We start from the raw sequence: 22,299 nt of genomic DNA, 5'->3' as shown, positions 1-22,299 counted from the left end.
TGGAGTTCCAGTTCAAGGAAGCCGATATGCCGCGGACCGAAATAGTTACTGCCGCTACAACCCTCGCCCCCGAGGGCCACCACGTAATTACCAATAGAACATTGAAGGTGGAGAGAAGAGTCTGGAGAGACGTTACCCAGAGAGGCAGAGGAGGCCTCCCCAGAGACTTGACTTGTAAAAGGGCTGTTGACAAAATAAAATGTTATGTTGGAATTTGAATTTTGTTACTGTAAAGACAGGCTCTGTATGTTAATTATAGAAATTTTGCGTTAATATATTATTAAACTAAAGGGGGAGGAAGTGTAATGTATACAACATTGAAGGGACTACTTTGTATTGTAGATGTACATCCTTAGTTGCGAGCGTATATAACAAATGCGTATCGATTGGTACAGTCAGTGCCGAAGTTCCAGTTACCCAGTAAAGATCACTTGAAGTTACTCTCAGTCTCTGCTGCTTTATTATTTTATGTAGTTGTGTGTAGCGGTACAAACACAACAACTCCCATTGAACCTGCAGCTTTTTCAAGTGCCGTAGTGATCTGAAAATGAGTGTGGGAAAAGAACAATGTCCACAGTGATCTGAATATGTGGGACAACCAGTGGTGCAAGGCAATCCAAAATTACAAAGTCCAGATAGCTTTCAACCTAATTTTTACCAAAGCAGTTAGTAGTTGCTCAGGGGATACAACATTTCTGAGTCCTCAAAAATTATCACTGGGATTTCAGTAAAGTGCAATGGTGGGCATGCAAAATGTTCAGATTATGTCCATTGTTGATTCTGTCCTTCCAAACTCAGGTTGACTGGAAACTATTTTGAGCTATACAACACTAGGGTGAAGTCCTGTTGGTTACAAATTTGTCACTGACGAATGGCAGTGGTGTGAGCAATTTAAGTGATGTATTAAATGCGTCAGAAGAGTATCACACAATACAGTGTATTAGCTTAAGTGCATTTTTCCTGTAACATATTGCTGAGGTGTCAAAGTACATGTAGTCCGTTATGCTCTGGCTATCAGTCCCATAAAGCCCCTGTGACTCATTTTCTATTTGCACTTTTATTTTGTATGCTGCCTGTTTAACTTTAAAGATCCAACAAAAAACAAGCAAATTAAACAAACTAACAGCACGAAAATACATTTAGAGGATGTGTACAAATACAATATTCAAAATCAAGGTAGTAAAGATAGAAAACAGCTACTAGTTTAGAAAGGAAACCATAAAATGGAGCAACGTATTGCTAATTTGTACATCATGACACAAACATTTACAAAAAAACCCCACAAATTATTGTAAATTACTGAGAAATGATTCCAGTAAGATAAAAATGACAAAAGCGTATCAAGTAATATAAAATGCTGTTATGCAATTTTTAACAAAAATAATCGGTTTTCTTATATTAAAGTTTCATACTCTAAAGTATTCCTTGAATTCAGTATTTTGTATTATAAACAGTCAAGTGATCCACCACAACAAAAAGTTTCAACACCTCCACGGTTTAGACTCCTGTACACTAAATAATCCTGGCGACTTACTTCAGGGCAGTGACAAACTGGTAAAATGGTCAGACACATGGCAGGTGAAATTTAACGTAGAGAAGAGTTAAGTGATGCATTTTGGTGGGAAGAATGAGGAAAGGTAATATGAACAAAATGATACAATTTTTTTGGTGAGGGGTGCAGGATTGGAGAGACCTGGGGTGTATGCACACAAGCCTTTGAGATCCTTGGCTTTATGGGTGGAGGTGTGGAGTACAGGAGCGGGAAGATATACTAAACCTTTGTAAAACACTAGTTGGGCCTTGGCTGGAGTGTTGTGTTCAGTTCTGTGCACCACACTTTGGGGGGATATCGGGGCCTGAGAGAGGGTGCAGTGGAGATTTGCTAGAGTGGTATCAAGGATGAGGGACTTCGACTGTGTGGAGGAACTGGGGAGGCTGTGGCTGTAGTCTTTGGAACGGAGAGGGTTGGGGAGTGATTTTATGGAGGTGTTCGGAATCGTGAGCGGTTTTGGGAAGAGGCTGTTTCCAGTGGCAGAGTGGTGACCAGAGGACACAGGTTTGAGGTGATTGGCAACAGAACCAGAAGTGACATGAGGGGGAAAAAATTACGCACGAGTTGTTGTGCTCTGGAATGCACTGCCTGAAAGGGTGCTGGAAGTAGATTTGATAGTAACTTTCAAAAGGGAATTGGATAATCATTTGAAGGGGAAAAAAATTACAGGGCTATGGGGAAGGTACAGGGGAGTGGGACTAATTGGATATCTCTACCAAAGAGCCAGCACAGGCATGAGGAGCCGAATGGCCTCCTTCTCTGCTGTATCATTCTATGATTAAATTCATCCTCCTTGAGTATTCCTTCAAGTGCCCTGGGGACATGCATGATTCAATTTTGTAAGCACAATAAGTTTGCAAGTGTCTTCAGACAAAAGTGCCAAGTGGATGATCAATTCAGCCTCCTCCTTCAGTGTCCAGCCAATTTTGTTCATTCCATGTGACCTTCAGAAAGGCTGAATGCACAGGACATGGCAAAGACTATGAGACCTGACAATATCTCAGTAGTGGCTCTGAAGATGTGCGCACCAGAGCTAGCCTCTCCCCTAGCCAAGCAGTTCCAGTACAGCTATGACATCGGTATCTATTCAACAATATGGAAGATTATCCAGTTATGTCCTATCCCAAAAAACAGGACAAATCTAATCAGTCTCCTCCCAATCATCAGTAATTGATGAGAGGAGTCATCAACAGTGCTATCAAATGACATTTACTCACCAAAAATATGCTCACCGATGCTCAACACAGGTAATGCCAGAACCACTTGGCTCCAGATGTCATCGCAGCCTTGATACAGCAAAACTGAGGTCAAAGGGAAAATTCTCCAGTGGCTGGAGTCATACCTGACACAAAGGGATGATTGTGGTTGCCAGAGGCCAAACATCAGAGCCCCAGGACATTGCTACAGGAGTTCTTCAGGGAAGTGTCCTCAACCTAACCACCTTCAGTTATTTCATCAACAACCTACCCTGTTGTAAGGTCAGGCATGGAGCTGATTTCACAGTGTTCAGATCCGTTCATAATTTCTCCAATAATGAAGCAGCCTATGCCAGCCTTAGCAGGACCTGGATAATATGCAGGCTTCGTAACATTTGCACCACATAAGTACCAGGCAATGACCATTCTGAAAAAGAGAAAGCCCAGTCATCTCACCCGATTGAGTTTCCACCATTGCAGAGTTACCCCCCCCCACCCCCACATTAAAATCTTGGGGGTAACCATTTGCCCAGAGGCTTAACTCAGCCAGCCATATCATCACCTTTGCTACAACTGCAGGGCACAGGTTGGGTACATTGCAATGACTAGCTCATCTCCTGGACATCAATGGTTCTTCTTCATCTACGAGGCATATGCCAGGATTATGATAGAAAAGATACCACTCACCAGGATGGGCGCAGCTGCGACAACACTCAAGAAGCTCGACACCATCCAAGACAGAGCAGACAGCTTGTTCGGCATCCCAGACACTGAACTCAATATTCACCCCCTCCAGCACGTGTGCATTATGGCTGCAGCATGCACTGCAGCAACTCACCAAGGTTAATTCAAGAGAACCTACCTGCAGCTTCTATCACTAAGAAGGACGAGCAGCTTTGTCATGGAAATACCAACCTCCAAGTCTCTCTGCAGGTCACACACCATCTCGACTTGGATATATAATCACCATTCTTTCACTGTCACTGGGTCAAAACCCTCGGATTCCCCACCTGAGCAGCACTGTGGGAGGACCATCACCACAAGGACTGCAGCTGTTCAAAGAGAAGGCCCGCCACTACCTTCTCAGTGCAAGTAGGTATGGGCAACAAATGTATCCTTGTCAGGCCATCCACATTCTGAGAACAAATATTTCACAATAGTGGTCATTTACCTTCCCCTATTTAGGAATCCCTGCACCATTCTATGACAAAGCGGGAAGAAGCAATCTTTCCAAGTCTCTGCCCAGGCTCTAGTAGGTAAAGGGCACAGATTGACTTGTCCACAAAATAATTCTGTACCAATGGAGAAATAACTAACCTCCACTCCATATCTCTCTCCATTAACACAGCTGCCTCCAAAATAAACAAATATTATAAAAACGGGTAAATATGTCATACTTTATATAGGTTATGATCCACAAATGAGAGAAGGTCTGAGTTTAGTGCAAACAATTTTTGGTTGCTCACCAATTATGATTTTTATATTAACCTATGATGTAGGCCTCAGTAATTTCAAACTATTAACATGAAAGAGCTGATTGTCAAAATAAATTCTGTGTTTGAGGAGCATACAGCACTCCATCGCAATTCTCTTCAACCATATCCTTTGTATAGTCAAATTAAAGCAGTTTATATGGTCTATATTTTCATATTTAAAAATACACACATTTCTACATTACAATAAAAACAGGCAGCTTGGAACCACTAGTAGGAGGGTGCCTGCTTCATAACCAGACAGCTATGAAGTTATGACCCACAGTTGATCTTTAATACTGGCCAATCACAGAGTAGCTTTTAGGGTAGTGGTGGAGCAGCCTGCGGCTCAGATCGTTCCAAACTCTAAAATAGAGGGGGAAAGGGTGCTAGAATGTACAGTTTATAAAATACAATGACATCCTTCTTGCTTTCTTCCTTCTGTCTGCCTTTTAGTGGCTTATTCAAGAAGCTTCTCTTCACAGAAATAGTCAGCGTCACTGAGAAATTTTTCAAGATGCGTATATTGCTGCAGGGCAAGAACAAAACAAAACAAAAGCTTTGTTAATATATGCTTTACATTCAAAGTAGAGGAAAAAAACATGACTAATAAAGCAGATCATTGCATTCAGATTGATGCCTGCCCTGGTTAGCTTCACTGAACAACTAAGCAACTAATTGGTCTGAGGACTAATAGCACATTCACAGTATTAGGTTACCACCTGCTAGCACAGCCACAGTTGCTAGTCAGAAAGACATGTTAGCAACACACACAAATGGAACCAATTATACAGCCCTGGCTAAAACAGTCAGTGTCTATTTAACATTACCACGGGGGCTGGGTTTAGGCCAGAACAATTTCAGTCATTGCCTGGTTTCAACAACAGACTTTATCCGCTTGTTTGGCTCAATCACAAAGGTGACTGCTTACTGCAGATTTTCTCAACAAAGGTACACCACAGAAGTCAGGGAGAACCCGAGTCACGCAGAAATTGAGGTAGTGAGTGGACAAAACATGTGGGAAGTGGTACAAACCAATCACATCACTGCATAATACAAAGCACTACCCTGCTTACGCTAAATTAATGAGCTGAGAAAAGACATTTCATTTTTTGGAGGGAGAGGGTACAAAGAGGAGCTTCTGTATTTTCACCCAGCCAAGAGGGCAGGCAGATAACAGACTGCAAATCCTCCAGCAATGCCACTCTTAAACAGCTGTTAAGGAAATGCTCAAGATGGCTGAAGGTGATTGGATCACGGATTTCCCCTCATTCCCTGTGGGGAAGTGTCTGGCCTCAACTTGGCATATTTCCTGATGGCAAGGTTGAAATTAGAAACTCACCACATGATGAACTGTAAGTCAAACCCACATCCGATCAGTCTCTGGCATAAGGTGGTAGAGCACTAACATACTACATACTTTCCTGGTATTAAGGCTCACTGTAAGGATCGGGTGTCAGAGTGAATTAGCACATTGTTTGTTTGGCTTGGGGTCCTTTGCTCCAAAGTTCCCTGATAACCTAGTGGATAAAGCCCCCGCCCACTGTAGCACCAAGCCATATTGACCAGAAGGTCTCATGTTTGAATTCCATTCTCTGCTGAGTTACAGGAGCCCAGCCAGGTCAAAAGTTGAGGGCTCTATAATTTCCCCTCACCCCTCGAGCTAGGTACGCACTCCTGGCTGGCCTCCCATGTTCTACCCTACGTGAACTTGAGTTCATCCAAAACTCGGCTGCCCATGTCCTAACTCATACCAAGTTCCATTCACCCATCACCCCTGTGCTCGCTGACCTACATTGGCTCCCGGTTAAGCAACGCCTCGATTCCAAAATTCTCATCCTTGTTTTCAAATCCCTCCATGGCCTCGCCCCTCCCCATCTCTGCAATTTCCTCCAGCCCCACAGCTCATCTCCCCCCCGCCAAGACATCTGCGCTCTTGAGCATCCCTGATTATAAATCGCTCAACCATTGGTGGCCGTGCCTTCTGTTGCCTAGGCCCTAAGCTCTGGAATTCTCTCCCTAAACCTCTCCGCCTCTCTACCTCGCTTTCCTCCATTAAGACGCTCCTTAAAACCTACTTCTTTGACCAAGATTTTGGTCATCTGCCCTAATTTCTCCTTATGTGGCTCTGTGTCAAATTTCTAGTCTTATAACACTCCTGTGAAGCGCCTTGGGACGTTTTACTACGTTAAAGGTGCTATATAAATACAAGTTGTTGTTGTAGGAAGGGGGAATGATCAGCATGGGTTCTCATTCCTGCTGCTATTTGTTGACCTCTCTGGAAATGCACATGTGGAAACTGGATGATAACAAAATTGTGCTCGATTATGATGCTCCCGATGGAATAATCTGCCAACACTCACTGTCTCAGAATAGGCACTTGGACAGGCTATCAGAGAGTGGTCAGTGCCCTGTGCTCCAGTAAGATCTGGTGCCTTCTGGGAGAGAAAATACTCTTTTGTATGCTGGTTTTCAGGGTCCTAAGTGAAATCAGATCAGGCAGCCCTAGTTCCCAGTGGACTCTCATCATAAAACTGCTCAGAATTCAGCACAATTTGAAACTAAATCACTTAGAGAGGCCAGAAGATGGTTGATGTGACAAATGGAAAATTTGCACTGGTTCTGGGGCATAACTGTGACTCCAGACTAGTACAGCTCCTGGGAAACTATGCTACCAGCAGCTGCCAAATCTGGATTCTCAACCCACAGCATGGTTTCCAAGGTCACACAACTCAGGCTAGCTGGGTATCATGGTGTAAGCGATTCAGTGATCCAAACAATGAGGACATAACAAAAGGAAATGCCTAACTTTATTTACAAGGGAAATTTATTAATCAAGCAACAGGGAAAAAGAATGGATTATAGAAACACAGGCCTAGAAACTGGATAAGACCCGGAAACGGGCATGGCATCGTGCAGCGCTATGTGCCCACGCCCATTCAAAGCGGTGCAGGCAGCAAGCACAATTCGTGTTGCCTGCTCATTATAATGATTGCAGCACTGATCTCAGCGCCAAACGCGGTGCTGATTGGCTTAGCGCTGAACGGGGGCCCAATATCGGGTGCAGTCTATTGGCCAATAAAGTTTGGCCTAGGCTCTCTGCACTACATAATGGGGAGGTGCTTTGTTGCAGAAGCACCTCATTGTTATTGTGGACAGAGACATGGCCCAACAGCAAAGGAAAGGGCAAGGAGATTTTCAGATGCGGCACTGGAGGCCTTGGTTCTGGGGGCACAAAGGTGCCGTTAGGTTCTCTACCCGCAGGAAGACATGAGGCCTTCAAGGCTGAACACCAGAAGGCTGTGGGAGGAGATCGCTCAAGCCGTCAGTGTGACGAGTGTTGGCCCCAGGATCTGGATCCAGTGCTGCAAAAAGTTTAATGACCTCACACAAGTGGTCAAGGTGAGTGAATGCATCATCAAATGCCATATCCCACTATCTGTACCACAAGCCTCACACACTGCTCAATGCACCACACCCCCATCACTCACCTACCAACAATCTCTAGCAATCACCACTCTACCTCACAATCATAGCTTCACTTCACCCTCACACACTTACCACTGCTGGAAGAATCACACCAACATCTCACACCTTGCACACACTGCGAGCTATTCAACCAAGCAGGCACATCATCCACACTCACTGACACACTTCCTTTTCTCTTGCAGGCAAAGGTGGCTCATAACCGCAGGGAGCAGCAGCAGACGGGTGGAGGGGAAGCCCATCTGCAGAACCTGATGGAGGTGGAGGAACCAGTTCGAGACATCATTGGAGGGGCTGTCACAGAGTCTGTGGTGAGCGGGGAATTTGAAAGCATTGCTGATGATGACGGTATGCTCATACCTAATCCTTCTTGTCACATCCTATTTCCCCCTCATCCCACAATTTCTTCTCACTTACAAGCTGCTAATGGTGTAGGCATGGATATCTTGCTTTCCTCCCCTCCCCTCACCACAACCTGGCCCTTGTGCCTTTCTCTTTTCAGATACCCAAGAACTCCAACTGGGCCAGCGAGTCCCTGAAGTGATGGAGGCAGACAGTGATAGAGGAGAAGACACACCATCACTGCATCTGACACTCGCAGACACCAGCTCAGGAAATGGCACTGTGCGTACTTTAGAGGGTAGTATAGAGGCGGATCTGTAAGTAGTGAGTCATCGGACATGAGTGGGCTGCAGCCAGGCCAGGGGGAAAAAGTAGATCGGGTGCCAGCTCCCTGGAGGGCGAGTTAGTGGACGACTTCTGCTGCACAGGATTCGGATGATGACCTCAATGAGGCGGACATCAGAAGAAGGGTGATGGGTATGCACACAGAAATGCTTGGTGCAATGGCAAGCCGGCCAGTGAGCCTCTTATCAGTGTCAAGGAACATGGAGGTGTCCGGCTCCAACATTGCACGGGGCTTTGCACGGAGCTTGCAGCCGTGATTTCCAGGATGGATATCATGGGCAACTCCATGAGGGACCTTGTGGACCCAGCCATGATGCTGCGTGTGGTGGGCAATGTCGCAGCTCCCATTGCAGCATAGGCGGAAATAATCCAGCGTCTCAATGCTGTCGTGGAAGCTTAGACTGCTGCCATGTGGAAAGGGGCTTGCAGGGTCTCTCAACACTCGAGCAAACTGTCCCCTAACAGATTACTAGGATTGCTGAGGCGCCGCCCCGGGGGAGTGGCAGTGGCTCCGTGAATCAAGAACCTGCTATTCTCTCTCAGGATGACAGCATTCCTACTCCTGCCACTGCCACTCTGCCAGTGCCCTTGCTGCTGCCCATCATCCAGCCAGCCCAGACTGCTGCCACCTATGCCAAGGTGGTGCAGTCTACAGCCGGGCCTTCTAGGCCCAGAGCTGCTCGAGGTCGTCCTGCAAGGTCATCTGCAGTCTCCCCCACTGAAAGTCAGCAGCCTTACACCAGCCATGCTGCAGCCACTGGGGGAGCACTAGAGTAGGAAAAGGTACACGAAAGACAGGCACTAAGGGAAAGCACAAGGGTGATTGGTTGATGTTGTTGTTTTGATTTGCATTTGATAAGTTTATAAATTACTAGCTGGAGTGCCCGGCGGTGCTGAGGCTTTTTCGAGGACATGTTGTTGTTGGAAGAGAGAGAGAGAGCGACTGGGGGGAAGAGAGAGAGCGACTGGGGGGAAGAGAGGGCAGGGAGGGAGAGGGCGGGGAGGGGGAGGGCGGGGAGGGGGAGGGAGGGGGAGGGCGGGGAGGGGGAGGGAGGGGAGGGGGGAGGGAGGGCGGGGAGGGAGGGCGGGGAGGGGGGGAGGAGGGCGGGGAGGGGGGGGAGGAGGGGGAGGGAGGGGAGGAGGGCGGGAGGGGGGGGCGGGGAGGGGAGGAGGGGGGGAGAGGAGGGGGGTGAGGAGGGGGGGAGAGAGACAGAGGGAAGGAGAGAGGGCGAGTGGCCTGCGGCCGCAAATGGAGCCAAGCCCCGAGAACAGGCGTGAGCCGGCTTGAGGCTGAGAGACGGCCATGCCCGGTTGCCGAGGTAACCCTTCCCCCCCCTTCCGAGCCCCCATCCTCCCGAGCACCGGCCGCGTCGCCCCGCCCCGCACTCCACTCCCGAGAGCCCCGCTCTCCGAGCCCCGCCCGCCCCGCAGTCCCGAGAGCCCCGCTCTCCGAGCCCCGCCCTCCCAGCCGAGCCGGCTTGAAGTCCGCCGATTGCGGCTGTGCGAGACGGCCGGCGGGCCCGGTTGCCGGGGTAACCCTTCCCGCTCACCAAGCCCCGGCCGAGATCCGCACTCCCGAGAGCCCCGCCCCCCCCGCCCGAGCCGAGCGTGGAACAGAGAGAGACGCCGCGTCTCAGCTGCTCCTGCTGCGCGCGCACCCTGACCCTCGTGGCTGACGCCGTTGCCCCGGGTAACGTGACACGGGGGGGGGGGGGGGGAGGAGCTTAGCAGAAGCCATGGGAGAATTACCTAGGTCAGGCCTGGCTGGGCAAGAAACACCCAGGCTTTCAGGCCTAACAAAAACGGGGAAAGGTAGGAAAAAGAATCTTCAGGTTAGAGAAAATATTTACAATGAAGTTTTTTTTAAAAACAATTTAATAAATTCAATTTTATTTTGCTGGAAATGTATATTTGAAAAGAAAGACGCAGAAAGCAGGAAAAAGAATGGAAGCAAGATGGCGGCTACTCACCTCGGTTCAGAACGATAAGGCCCGCCCACACACGCACCGATTGGTCGACCGTCAGGTGACCAAAGCGTAGGATTGGTCAATCGTCCCGTCACTCGACCGTAGGAGGGCCCGGCCGCACGCGGCAGCAACCCGGCATACGATTGGTCGACCTCGAGGTCACTCTGTCGCTAATGAGCGGATAACGAGATGCTAATGAGCGGAATGTTGAAGGTTTTTCGGATACCGCGGGCACGATTTTAGCCCGGCTGAAACGTAAATACGCTTAAGACCGTTTTGGAAAGGTAAGCTTTCTTTTGACGTAACGCACGCGTAGGTACGCTCTGTAACTTTCGAGCGCATAGCCCGACAGACGCACACGTGAGGACAGACAGACAGAAGGACAGACAGAAGGACAGACAGACAGATCGACCGATTTATATATATAGATGTTTGGAATGTGTGTTTTGTGGTGGCTCTCATTTCAGCTTTTCAGCTTTGTGCCCAGGAGGATGCTGTGATGTTCTGTGACAGAGGGATGGTGTGATGGGGAAGTGGTGAGCAACGTGGATCTGGGCTTTCATTCACTGGAACCGAAGTCTGATGAGGTGCTCACAGATAGCCCGCCTGGTACGGGGTTCTGCTGCCTGCCTCCACCCTTTCTCCTCCGCCTGAGGTGGTCCTGGACCTCGTGGTGGCAAGGGCTGCGCCTTCATGATGGCTAAGTTGTGGAGGATGCAGCAGACCACCACGAAATGGGACACCCACTCGTGTGTACTGGAGGGCTCTTCCCGAGCGGTCTAGGCAGCGGAACCGTTGCTTTAGCACCCCAATGGTCTGCTTGATGATGGCCCTCGTGGCAGCGTGGCTGTCATTATATGAGTGGTGGGGTTGCAGAGGGGAGTCATCAACCTGGTGTAGAGCGGATAGCCCTTATCGCCGAGCAGCCACTCTCGGGTTTGACATGGTGGCTGGAATATTGCTGGCACACCGGACTGGCGCAGGATGAATACATCATGACTGCTGCCAGGATACCGGGCATTCACCGTTCTGATGCGTTGGGTGTGGTTGCACAACAACTGCACATTAAGTGAGTGGTAGCCTTTGCAGTTACGGAACATCTCAGGATTGGTATGCGGCGCCCGCAAAGCCACGTGTGTGGCATCGATGGTGCCCTGCACCATGGGGAAGCCCGATATTCGGGCAAAGCCACATGCGCACGCCTCTTGCTTCTCTCTGTTTAGAGAGAAGACAATGAAGTCCCTTCTCCTGGAGTAGAGCCTCTGTGACCTCTTGGATGCAGCAATGGACGGTGAACTGGGGGATATTTGCTATGTCGCCTGCTGCAGAATGGAAGGATCTGGTGGTGAAAAAAATTGAGGGCCACGGTGACCTTGAGGGCCACTGGGAAAGCCGTCTTCACCCTGCTCTGAGGCTGCAGGTCTGGTTCCAGGAGGTGGCAGAGTTCGGTGACCACCTCCTTGGTGAAGCAGAGTCTCCTAATATACTGCTCCTGGCTTAAGTGCAGGTAGGAGAAGTGTTCCCTGAAGACCCTAGGTGGGTAAGGCCTCCTGCTGAGAGCCCTCCTCCTCCTCCCTCTGCGAGCATCTTGTCCTCTTCTTCTCTGTCTCCACTCCATCTCCCTGTCATACACAAGTGCGAGGGGGACTGCAAGTATAGCCCCCATGACTGGGAGCAAGTGGTGTGAGCAGAACCCTTTAAATCAGAAGCAAGGCCTTCTCCACTTGCAGCAACATACCCAGTCATCTCAGCAACTTTAAACAACTCTAGAAAGCTCCAAACAGTTGCACAAACTTACACAGAGGCAGTAGAAATGAAAAAGCAAGTCAGCTGCAAGTTGTTGATGATCCCTTTAAATAATGCTGCAGGGAATTCCTTCCTGCTGCGTTAAATGGAGCAGTGACGTCCAAAATGGCAGATCAGGCATCAAATCAGCGTTGCACACTCATTGACATCATGATCTACCTCATCTAAATAGTTGCAGCGAGCGCAGGCAATGGCAACGCTGCTGACCTGCCCAAAATGGCGGCCACCACGGGACCCGTCAGAAGCGGGTGGAAGCAAGGTGACCGCCATTTTTTCTTCCAAACTGGCCTTAATGGCTGGCGCAAAAGGCTTCAATTTCGTGGCCACTGTTTCATAAAAATAGATTCATTGCACCTCCCTAATTTAGTTGAATAAGAATAGTCTGATTTCATCTAAACTCAACTACCTCTGCATTTCTTTCAGACATTCTGATTTGCTAAACTTCTAACTTGAGCATATTACCTGTAAACAACTACAGATGCAACTCAAAAATATACCACTGTAAATATTAGACATTAATTATAGTATGGTATACAGATTGTGTACACTATGTCAAAATGTGTAGGTTTGTTATTCTTAAATTTAGTTTTAACCATAAAAAATGGCAAACATTTGGGTTTCAGCATACACCCATACTTAAAATATCTTGCACTGTCTAACCTTTCTAGATCTGGGCTTGCGCCTTAGTTGTTTGGATATCTGGATCAGTGATGCAGGATGCTCATTTCCACAGTGAGGTGTTGTATTGGGAGAATTCTCATTTGTGGGATTTGTGCTTCCATGATTTTTCCAGCAGTTTGGGTTCCAGCTGTTGGTTGCATTGGTGTCTGTATCTCAACAGGTGCACTTCAATCCTGGATGTGCAAGTTAGACTGGTGGAGAAACTTTTGGTTGCTTTGATAAAATGCTCTACCATCGGTTCTGATGTAGTATGATCTGTGTGTGTCTGCCATCCAGTAAGAACTGTAAGTTTCCATAACCTGTTTATCTGGATTCTTTTCTTTTGCAACATCGCTGGTTCTTTTGCTTATGATTTCTGGTTTTTCTTACACACTGCATACTACAGGCCTGCTGCCCATATCCAAACTCGCACCACGTCCCGTTCACCCATCACCGCTGTGCTCGCTGACCTACATTGACTCCTCAATTTTAAAATTCTCGTCCTGGTTTTCAAATCCCTCCAAGGCCTCACTCCTCCCCATCTCTGTAACCTCCTCCAGCCCGACAACTCAAAAATCTCTGCGCTCCTCCAATTCTGGCCTCTTGTGCATCCCCGATTTTAATCACTCCGCCATTGGTGGCCATACCTTCAGCTACCTAGGCCCTAAGCTCTGGCATTCTCTCCCTAAACCTCTCTGCCTCTCCTCCTGTAAGATGCTTCTCTTTGACCAAGCTTTTGGTCACCTGCCCTAATATCTCATGTGGCTCGGTGTCAAATTTTGTTTGAATATATTCCGGTGAAGCACCTTGGGACATTTAACTATGTTAAAGGCACTATATAAATGCAAGTTGTTATTGTTGTTTTTGTGCAATCACCTGAATGTCTCTGGTCCTACCTGGCCTGTAGACTAGACCTTTAGCCTTTCTGCCAAGATGTCCTGCGTGTATTTTCTGGATGGTTTATGGTCTCATGAACTTTCGTATAACAATGCTTTCACCTTTGAAGTTAATAGCATTTTCTACAGCTAGTTAATTCTGGAAATGCCAATATTTCTTGATACCAACAGGTACACCTATCTTGGCTTTTGGCCAGATAGTATGTTTGTGAATCGCTGTCAACAAAACAGGCCAATATGCAGTTAACTTATTGCTTTCCTGATCAAGAATTACTTGACAGTATCCTGACTTGGCATTAAGCATGGACAAAGCTCATGCATCAACAAGTTGAAGTGTAATGTTGTTAATTTGCACTGTTCCCTCATAATTGTTGGGTTTTAAATCCTTGGGATTGATGCATATCTGAATCTGATGTTTCTTACTCACCACCTTTCTCATTACACTTATTTTCTCGACATGTCCAAAATCTTTCTTCATTTTACCATCTAATATTCGGGGTTATTTAGCAGTTGATTAGACTACTGGTGGAACTTCTGTATTAACTTCATTTCATAACCACCTGGCATGCAGCCAAAACTATCAGTCACATCATTGTACTCTTTGAGTTTGGTTCTAGGTGAAGTATTGGTAACTTGGACTACCTCAACATCTCTTGTGACCAGGCCTAATTCCACACAGGCTTTCTTACCAAGAATTGCTTTAATGTCATGGATTACTACTTGGAATTTCGAAACATACTTTCCCTTTATGAATGACAGTCAGTTTTTTTTTGTCCATCTGGCCATACTTTGTTTCTGGTGAATGATTCCAGTTTAATAGGCAATAAACTATCCAACCTTATCCTTCAGCTGCATTTTGTTGCATTGCTCCCATGTTATGACATTGACTTGTGCACCAGTGTCAGTTTAAAGTTGATTTTAGTGTTGCTGATCATGATGTCTTTAGCTCAATAGTCATTATCTTCCATTGCTGCAATTTCCAGCAGACTAATACATAGTTCTTTCAGAGTTTCTTCTTCTTGATCATAATTTTCTAGATCATGTATCATGTTCTTTAATTCTGCATATCCTTTGCCTGAACATACATTTGCAAAATGTCGGTTTTCCCAATTGTGGTATTTAGCATTTATAGCTAAGCAGTTCCTAGACTCAGAATATTATAGCACAGAAACAAATCTGTGCTGGTATTCTTCCCATGAGCCATCTTGTCCTATCCCACTCTCCTGCTTGCTCCCCATACCTGATAATATTCCACTATTAGAGTTTCTACCTTGCTGCAGAAGCAGAACAAATGTGGAAGAGGTGTATGAGAGATACATTTAGCTTTTACTGTGTAGTTCTTTGTTAATATGTAAGTCTTGCACCCTTGTGAGACATCTGTATCAAGAGATTTACTGGAAAGGCCAAATATGCCACTTGTGCCTTTCTTACTGCTGGTTTGAGTTATATTCCACAATCTTAGGAGTCGTTACCATCCCTGATGCATGTGAAGCATTATGTCACGAGTGGCAGAATCACTTACACTTCATAAAAAATGTTACAAATAATGGGCAAACAGGAGAAAGTAATGAACATCTTCCTCACTGGCAGATGATAAGCCCTTGTTTCAATGTAATTTGCATTTATATAAATTGACAGGTCTTCCAAATGGTATTTGTAGGCACACCATATGAAGCCCCTTTTATATAGTTGCTCTCCTGGGCAGACATGGATTCTTAACTGTGATGGCAGATCAACTGTGATGGCAGATCAAAACTCAGGTGGCAGGTAGGTATAATCTGAGCTCAGTGATGTATTGAACAGAAGCAAACTCATACACAACTCTTTATTCACACTGGTCATACATAAGAACAGAAGACGTAGGAGCAGGAGTAGGTCATTTGGCCCATCGAGCCTGCTCCGCCATTCAATAAGATCATGGCTGATCTGATCTTGGCCTCAACTTCACTTCCCTGCCCGCTCCTCATAACCCTTGACTCCCTTATCGTTCAAAAATATGTCTATCTCCACCTTAAATATATTCAATGACCCAGCCACCACAGCTCTCTGGGGAAGAGAATTCCAAAGATTCACGACCCTCAAAGAAGAAATTCCTCCTCATTTCCGATTTAAAAGGGTGTCCCCTTATTCTGAAATTATGCCCCCTAGTTCTAGATTCCCCCATGAGGGGAAACATCCTCTCTGCATCTACCCTGTCAAGCCCCTTCAGAATCTTATATGTTTCAATAAGATCCCCTCATTCTTCTAAACTCCAATGAGTATAGGCCCAACCTGCTCAACCTTTCTTCATAAGACAACCCCTTCATCTCCGGAATCAACCTCGTGAACCTTCTCTGAACTGCCTCCAATGCAAATATATCCTTCTTTAAATAAGGAGACCAAAACTGTACGTAGTACTCCAGGTGTGGTCTCACCAACGCCCTGTACAGTTGTAACAGGACTTCCCTACTTTTATACTCTCTTCCCCTTTGCAATAAAGGCCAACATTCCATTTGCCTTCCTAATTACTTGCTGTACCTGCATGCTAACTTTTTGTGATTCATGTACAAGGACCCCCAGATCCCTCTACCTCAGCATTTTGTAATCTCACCCCATTTAAATAATAATTTGCTTTTTTATTTTTCCTACCAAAGTGGATAACCTCGCATTTTCCCACATTAAACTCCATCTGCCAGATTTTTGCCCACTTACTTAGCCTATCTATATCCCTTTGGAGATTCTTTGCATCCTCCACACAATTTGCTTTCCCACCTATCTTTGTATCATCAGCAAATTTGGCTACATTACACTCAGTCCCTTCATCCAAGTCATTAATATAGATTGTAAATAGTTGAGGCCCCAGCACTGACCCCTGTGGCACCCCACTAGTTACAGTTTGCCAACCTGAAAATGACCCATTTATCCCGACTCTCTGTTAGTTAGCCAATCCTCTATCCATGCTAATATATTACCCCCAACCCCGTGAGCTCTTATCTTGTGTAGTAACCTTTTATGTGGCACCTTATCAAATGCCTTCTGGAAATCCAAATACACGACATCTACTGGTTCCCCTTTATTCACCCTACTCGTTACATCCCCAAAGAATTCCAGCAAATTTGTCAAATATGATTTCCCTTTCATAAAACCATGCTGACTCTGCTTGACTATATTATGATTTTCTAAATGTCCTGCTATCACTTCCTTAATGATGGACTCCAGCATTTTCCCAATGACAGATGTTAGGCTAACTGGTCGATAGTTGCCTGCTTTCTGTCTCCCTCCTTTCTTAAATAGGGGCGTTACATTTGCGGTTTTCCAGTCTGCTGGGACCTCTCCAGAATCCAGGGAACTTTGGTAGATTACAACCAATGTATCCACTATCTCTGCAGCCACCTCTTTTAAGACTCTAGGATGCAGGCCATCGGGTCCAGGGGATTGTCCACCTTTAGTCCCATTAGTTTGCCTAGTACTTTCCAGTGATACTGATTGTTTTAAATACCCCCGCCCTCCCCACCCCAATAGCCCCTTGATTATCCATTATTGGGATGCTTTTAGTGTCCTCTACCGTGAAGACCGAAGCAAACTATTTGTTCAAGGTCTCCACCATTTCCCTGTTTCCCATTATTAATTCCCCAGACTCATCCTCTAAGGGACCAATGTTTACTTTAGCTACTCTCTTTTTATATACCTGTAGAAGCTCTTACTGTCTGTTTTTATATTTCTTGCTAGCTTACTCTCATAAGCTATCTTCTCTCTCTCTATCATTTTTTTTAGTCGTCCTTTGCTGCTTTTTAAAAATTTCCCAATCCTCTGGCCTTTCACTATTCTTCGCAACATTGTATGCTTTTGTTTTCAATTTGATACCATCCTTTACTTCCTTAGTTAGTCACGGATGGTTCATCCTTCTCTTAGAGTCTTTCTTTCTCACTCACTGGAATATATCTTTGCTGAGAGTTATGAAATATCTCCTTAAATGTTTGCCACTGCTTTTCTAGTCTTACCCTGTAATATATTTTCCCGTCCACTTTAACCAAGTCTGCTTTTGTAATTACCTTTGTTTAAGTTCAGGACACTAGTTTGAGACCTAGCTTTCTCACCCTCAAACTGAATTTGAAATTCTAGCATGCTATGACCACTCTTCCAAAGAGGATCCTTCACTTTGAGATCATTAATTAATCCAGCCTCGTTACACATTACCAGATCTAAAATAGTCTTCTCCCTGGTTGGTTCCACAACATATTGTTCCAAGAAACCATCCCGTATACATTCTAAGAACTCTTCCTCAAGTCTACCTTTGCCAATTTGCTTTGTCCAATCAATACGAAGATTAAAATCTCCCATGATTATAGCCGTACCTTTCTTAGAAGCCTCTATTATTTCTTGATTTATTATCTGTCCTACTGTGTGGCTACTGTTTGGGGGCCTGTAGACCACTCCCACCAGTGACTTTTTACCCTTATTATACGGAGAAGCAAAATGTTATACGGCCATTCCATCTAGCTCTTACCCAACATGCAACCATTCAGCTCTAGTGATTGGCTCTTTCCCAAGTGGTGGGCATTCTGACAATATCAGAAGGGAGTTAGTAACTGTACAAACCAAGATTTTTACTATAACAAGATGTAGCCTTTTTCACAGACTATTCAATATCATACACCAATTTAACTGTTAAGAAAGAAAGAACTTGCATTTATGTAGAGCCTTTCACATCCTCAGGATAGCCAAAGTGCTTCACAGCCAATTAATTATTTTTGTTGTTTCATAGGCAAATGCAGTAGCCAACTTGCACATGCAAGGCTCCACAAACTGCAATGTTTTGGTGTTATTGGCTGAAAGATGAATCTTGGCCAAGACATCAGGGGAACGTCCTGCTGTAAATTGGTAATGGGATCTTTTACATCTTCCTAAACAGGCAGACGAGGCCTCGACATTGGCATCTCCGGCAATACACAACTTCTTCAGAGAGTTCAGATCACGTATCAGCCTTGGCTCAGTGGTAGCACTCTTGCCTCGGAGTCAGAAGGTTGTGGGTTCAAGTCCCACTCCAGATACCTGTGCATATAATCTAGGCTGGTATTTCAGTGCAGCACTGAGGGATCGCTGCACTGTCAGAGGTGCTGTTTTTTGGATGAGATGTTACACATTGAGGGCAGACAGGGCCTCAGTTTATGTAAAAGATCCCATGGCACTATTCAAGATGAGATGGGGAACTCTCCCATTGTTCTGGACCAATATTTATTCAACCAATATCACTAAAAACAGATTATCTTATCATTATCTCATTGCTGTTTGTGGGACCTTGCAAATTGGCTGCTCATTTCCTACATTACAGCAGTGACTACACTTCAAAAGTACTTCATTGGCTGTAAAGCGCTTTAGGATACCTGGACGTCATGAAAGGCCCTATATAAATGCAAGTTCTTTCTTTCACTGAAATTTTTCTCAAACCCAGACCATGGCACACAGATATGTACCTAATTGTTATAAACTCAGATAATTACCCTGATAAGTAAATATTCTGTGTGACACGGCACTGAGGAATACAGACCAGGAAGGTTCCCAGGTTTGATTTCTAGTTTATGTTGAATTAGCTGACCCATCAATTTCCTTGCGATAGGGAGGGGAAAACTCAGTAGGAGCTCTCTGAATCGCTACTCATTGACCCCTCCTGACAGTGCTGACATGAACATTAGAGCTGGGCTATGATGCACTAGCTGGCATTAACTGTTAAGTTCAGATATGAAGAATAGTTACTTGGGTGACCGAGGCCTGTGGGTATAAATGGAGCTTTAGTCTAGCATAAATCACTGCTTTTAGGAGAAGTGGAAAGGAAGATTAATAAAGAAATACAGAGGTTGATTTTAACTTTGGACAGATGGTGCAATTGCACCGCTTGCCCAATGTCTTCGGCGAGAAGCTAGAGCCATTTTGATGGCCCTTTGGATAATGCTGGTGAACTGTGAGCACCAAACTAGGCAGCTCGCTGATCAGGGTGGGGGCACGAATTCTGGCGGCTCCTCCACAGATCCAGGCTAGAAGTTTCATGTTAGGGAGTGAGGGTCAGCAGCCAGCCAGACAATTTTTGTGGGGCCACAAGGAGTCTTCATGCACAAAGCTTTTACCTATTTGTTCCCAGAGCGACCTGCAGCAGTGTTCCTTTAAAGATGGCTGGTTAGGCCGTTCACTGCCCATTGGTACATTAAAATTTCATCAGGGTCCTACAACTAACATATGACTCCAATTTGTATATTAAAAGGAGATTTACACCTGAAGCAGGCAAGTTGGAAATAGCTGCGGCTGTATCAGGAGCGGGAATGGCCATTAACTGCTGTACTGCCATTTTCAGCCCGCTATTACCCCATTCTCGCTGGGCAGAGTCCCTGTAAATCAGCCCCAGGAGTTTCCTGGAGCTCCCACTAGGGCTTGCAGGACAATATTTCACCTACTTGGTGACTGAATAAATAGCAAAGTTACAAGGAACTCCAGATTGTTAATGGTCTAATATCAAATATTAAACTGAATCTATTTGACACCAAGCTGGCTCAAAGATATCATGGTTATGGCACTAACCAAATGTGAAGAGAAAGTACACACTCTTCTACAATAGCAATGGTAGTATTCAAATTGCCCTTTTTGGAAATTCATAAATAACATTCCTCATGCGAATTCTTGAGGTTTATTCTGTTAATTTAGGTTGCAGCTCATCAAACAACCTCTGCCCTTGAAGGGATACATAACAGACTTCTTTCTCAAGATAGCTAAATGATAATGACAGTTATCTTAGAGGTTATTTACTCTCCTATGAAGGCACACAGCCTTTATTCCCCTCTTTGCTAGTCATCAAGAACAAGCAACTTTTAATGGGACCTTCTTGGTCAGTATGGTTTAGTAACTTACCATATGGTGCCTTCATCCACCGAGGTATTGGAGAAACTTCAGTTTCTATGGTTTTAAAGCGTCTTTTTACAATATTCACAGTACATCTTTGTCCAGTGCGTATACAACTGGCAACTCTCATCCAACTGCCAGGAGGTGCCAAGGACTGCCACTGGAGATTCGCCATTTGATTCTCCTTTCCCCTACAGATAGATGTCTTGCCTGTGCTCGGTGCATAGGATTACATAGGATATACAGCACAGAAACAGGCCATTTGGCCCAACCAGTTCATGCCGGTGCTAATGCTCCACTTGAGCCAAAATGTATGAGATCAGGAACTCCATGGGGCAAAGGCTTGAACCTGCATTTACTCCACTGCATGACAACAGGTTATGGTGCTCCAATGGGAGTGCTGCTTGTGAATAGTTACTTTTGAAAAAATTGGCTTGGGTTTTCCACTTCTGCACTTGCCAGCCAACGATTTTCTGCCATAAAAGTTAATGGACGGAAGATCACAGGCTGACTCGCACAGAAATGGAAAACCCCAGCCATTACATTCAAGCATAAGTCAGAGAAAGAGCTTGGGCCTTCCTTACAAACTGGACTCTGCTACTGAAAGGCTTAAAACTCCACTGAAATACCAGCCTAGATTATATGCACAGGTATCTGGAGTGGGACTTGAACCCACAACCTTCTGACTCCGAGGCAAGAGTGCTACCACTGAGCCAAGGCTGATACGTGATCTGAACTCTCTGAAGAAGTTGTGTATTGCCGGAGATGCCAATGTCGAGGCCTCGTCTGCCTGTTTAGGAAGATGTAAAAGATCCCATTACCAATTTACAGCAGGATGTTCCCCTGATGTCTTGGCCAAGATTCATCTTTCAGCCAATAACACCAAAACATTGCAGTTTGTGGAGCCTTGCATGTGCAAGTTGGCTACTGCATTTGCCTATGAAACAACAAAAATAATTAATCAAGACACATAACCTGAAAAACATTTCATTTTTTTTGTAAAATAAAGATATACTTTGCTGTTCAAGCAATAATGCTCAACTTATATGGCATTTGTAAAAAGAAAAAGAGAAACAGTCAAACAAGTTAGATGTCAGACTGATGTTGTTAAACAGTAGAATGGAACGTGCTTATTACCAGAACTCTCTTCATAATCCGTTTAACTCTCTGACCCTCGGGTAAAGATCTTCAAAACCTTTGGAGTAACACCTGTGAATAATCGTGTCATTGCTGACAGTGATTAGTACTGTTCTAAAGTGACTGCTCATGGGTTCAGCTGGAACCAAACCATTTGAACACACATCATTTTTCTTGGTCCACTGTCCTACAGATGCTCAATTGTAATTGGGCAGAGGGAACAACTGGCTTTTTTTATTTTAAGTTGTTTAAAGGTCATGCTAATTGATTATAGTGTCTGGCAGACCTTGCACAACAAATGATTTAAACAGTTTGGCAACCTGGTGAATCACACGTTCTTATTTTAACAAGAAAAAAAATGTTTATTCTGGATACCGAATTCATAGACTGGTTACAGCACAAAGTAGGAGGCCATTCGGCCCATCGAGCCCATGCCGGCTCTCTGCAAGAGCACCTCAGCTAGTCCCACTCCCCCGCCCTTTCCCCGTTTAAATTAAATACAGGAAACTTTCGATTTACCGGCACCTAAATAACCGGAAATCTCGGTTAACCGGCAAAATTCAGGAGTAGGTT

General features: G+C 45.4%; 1 protein-coding gene across 1 annotated transcript in view; it reads right to left on the bottom strand.

The window, feature by feature from the left end:
- Positions 1 to 228: 228 nt before the first annotated feature.
- The window catches only part of ccdc82 (coiled-coil domain containing 82), a 94,300-nt gene continuing 72,229 nt past the window's right edge, over positions 229 to 22,299 (bottom strand). Inside the window, exon 8 of the mRNA XM_085998740.1 lies at positions 229 to 4,749. Within this exon, the coding sequence (XP_085854866.1) occupies positions 4,681 to 4,749 (69 nt within the window). The 3' untranslated portion in view covers positions 229 to 4,680. The remainder of the gene's footprint in view (positions 4,750 to 22,299) is intronic.

The sequence above is a fragment of the Somniosus microcephalus genome, chromosome 10 (assembly GCF_052327205.1).
Source record: "Somniosus microcephalus isolate GS21.2 chromosome 10, FLI_Smic_1.0, whole genome shotgun sequence".
In the NCBI taxonomy this organism is placed as follows: Eukaryota; Metazoa; Chordata; class Chondrichthyes; order Squaliformes; family Somniosidae; genus Somniosus; species Somniosus microcephalus.
This window is presented reverse-complemented; position numbering and strand designations above follow the sequence as displayed.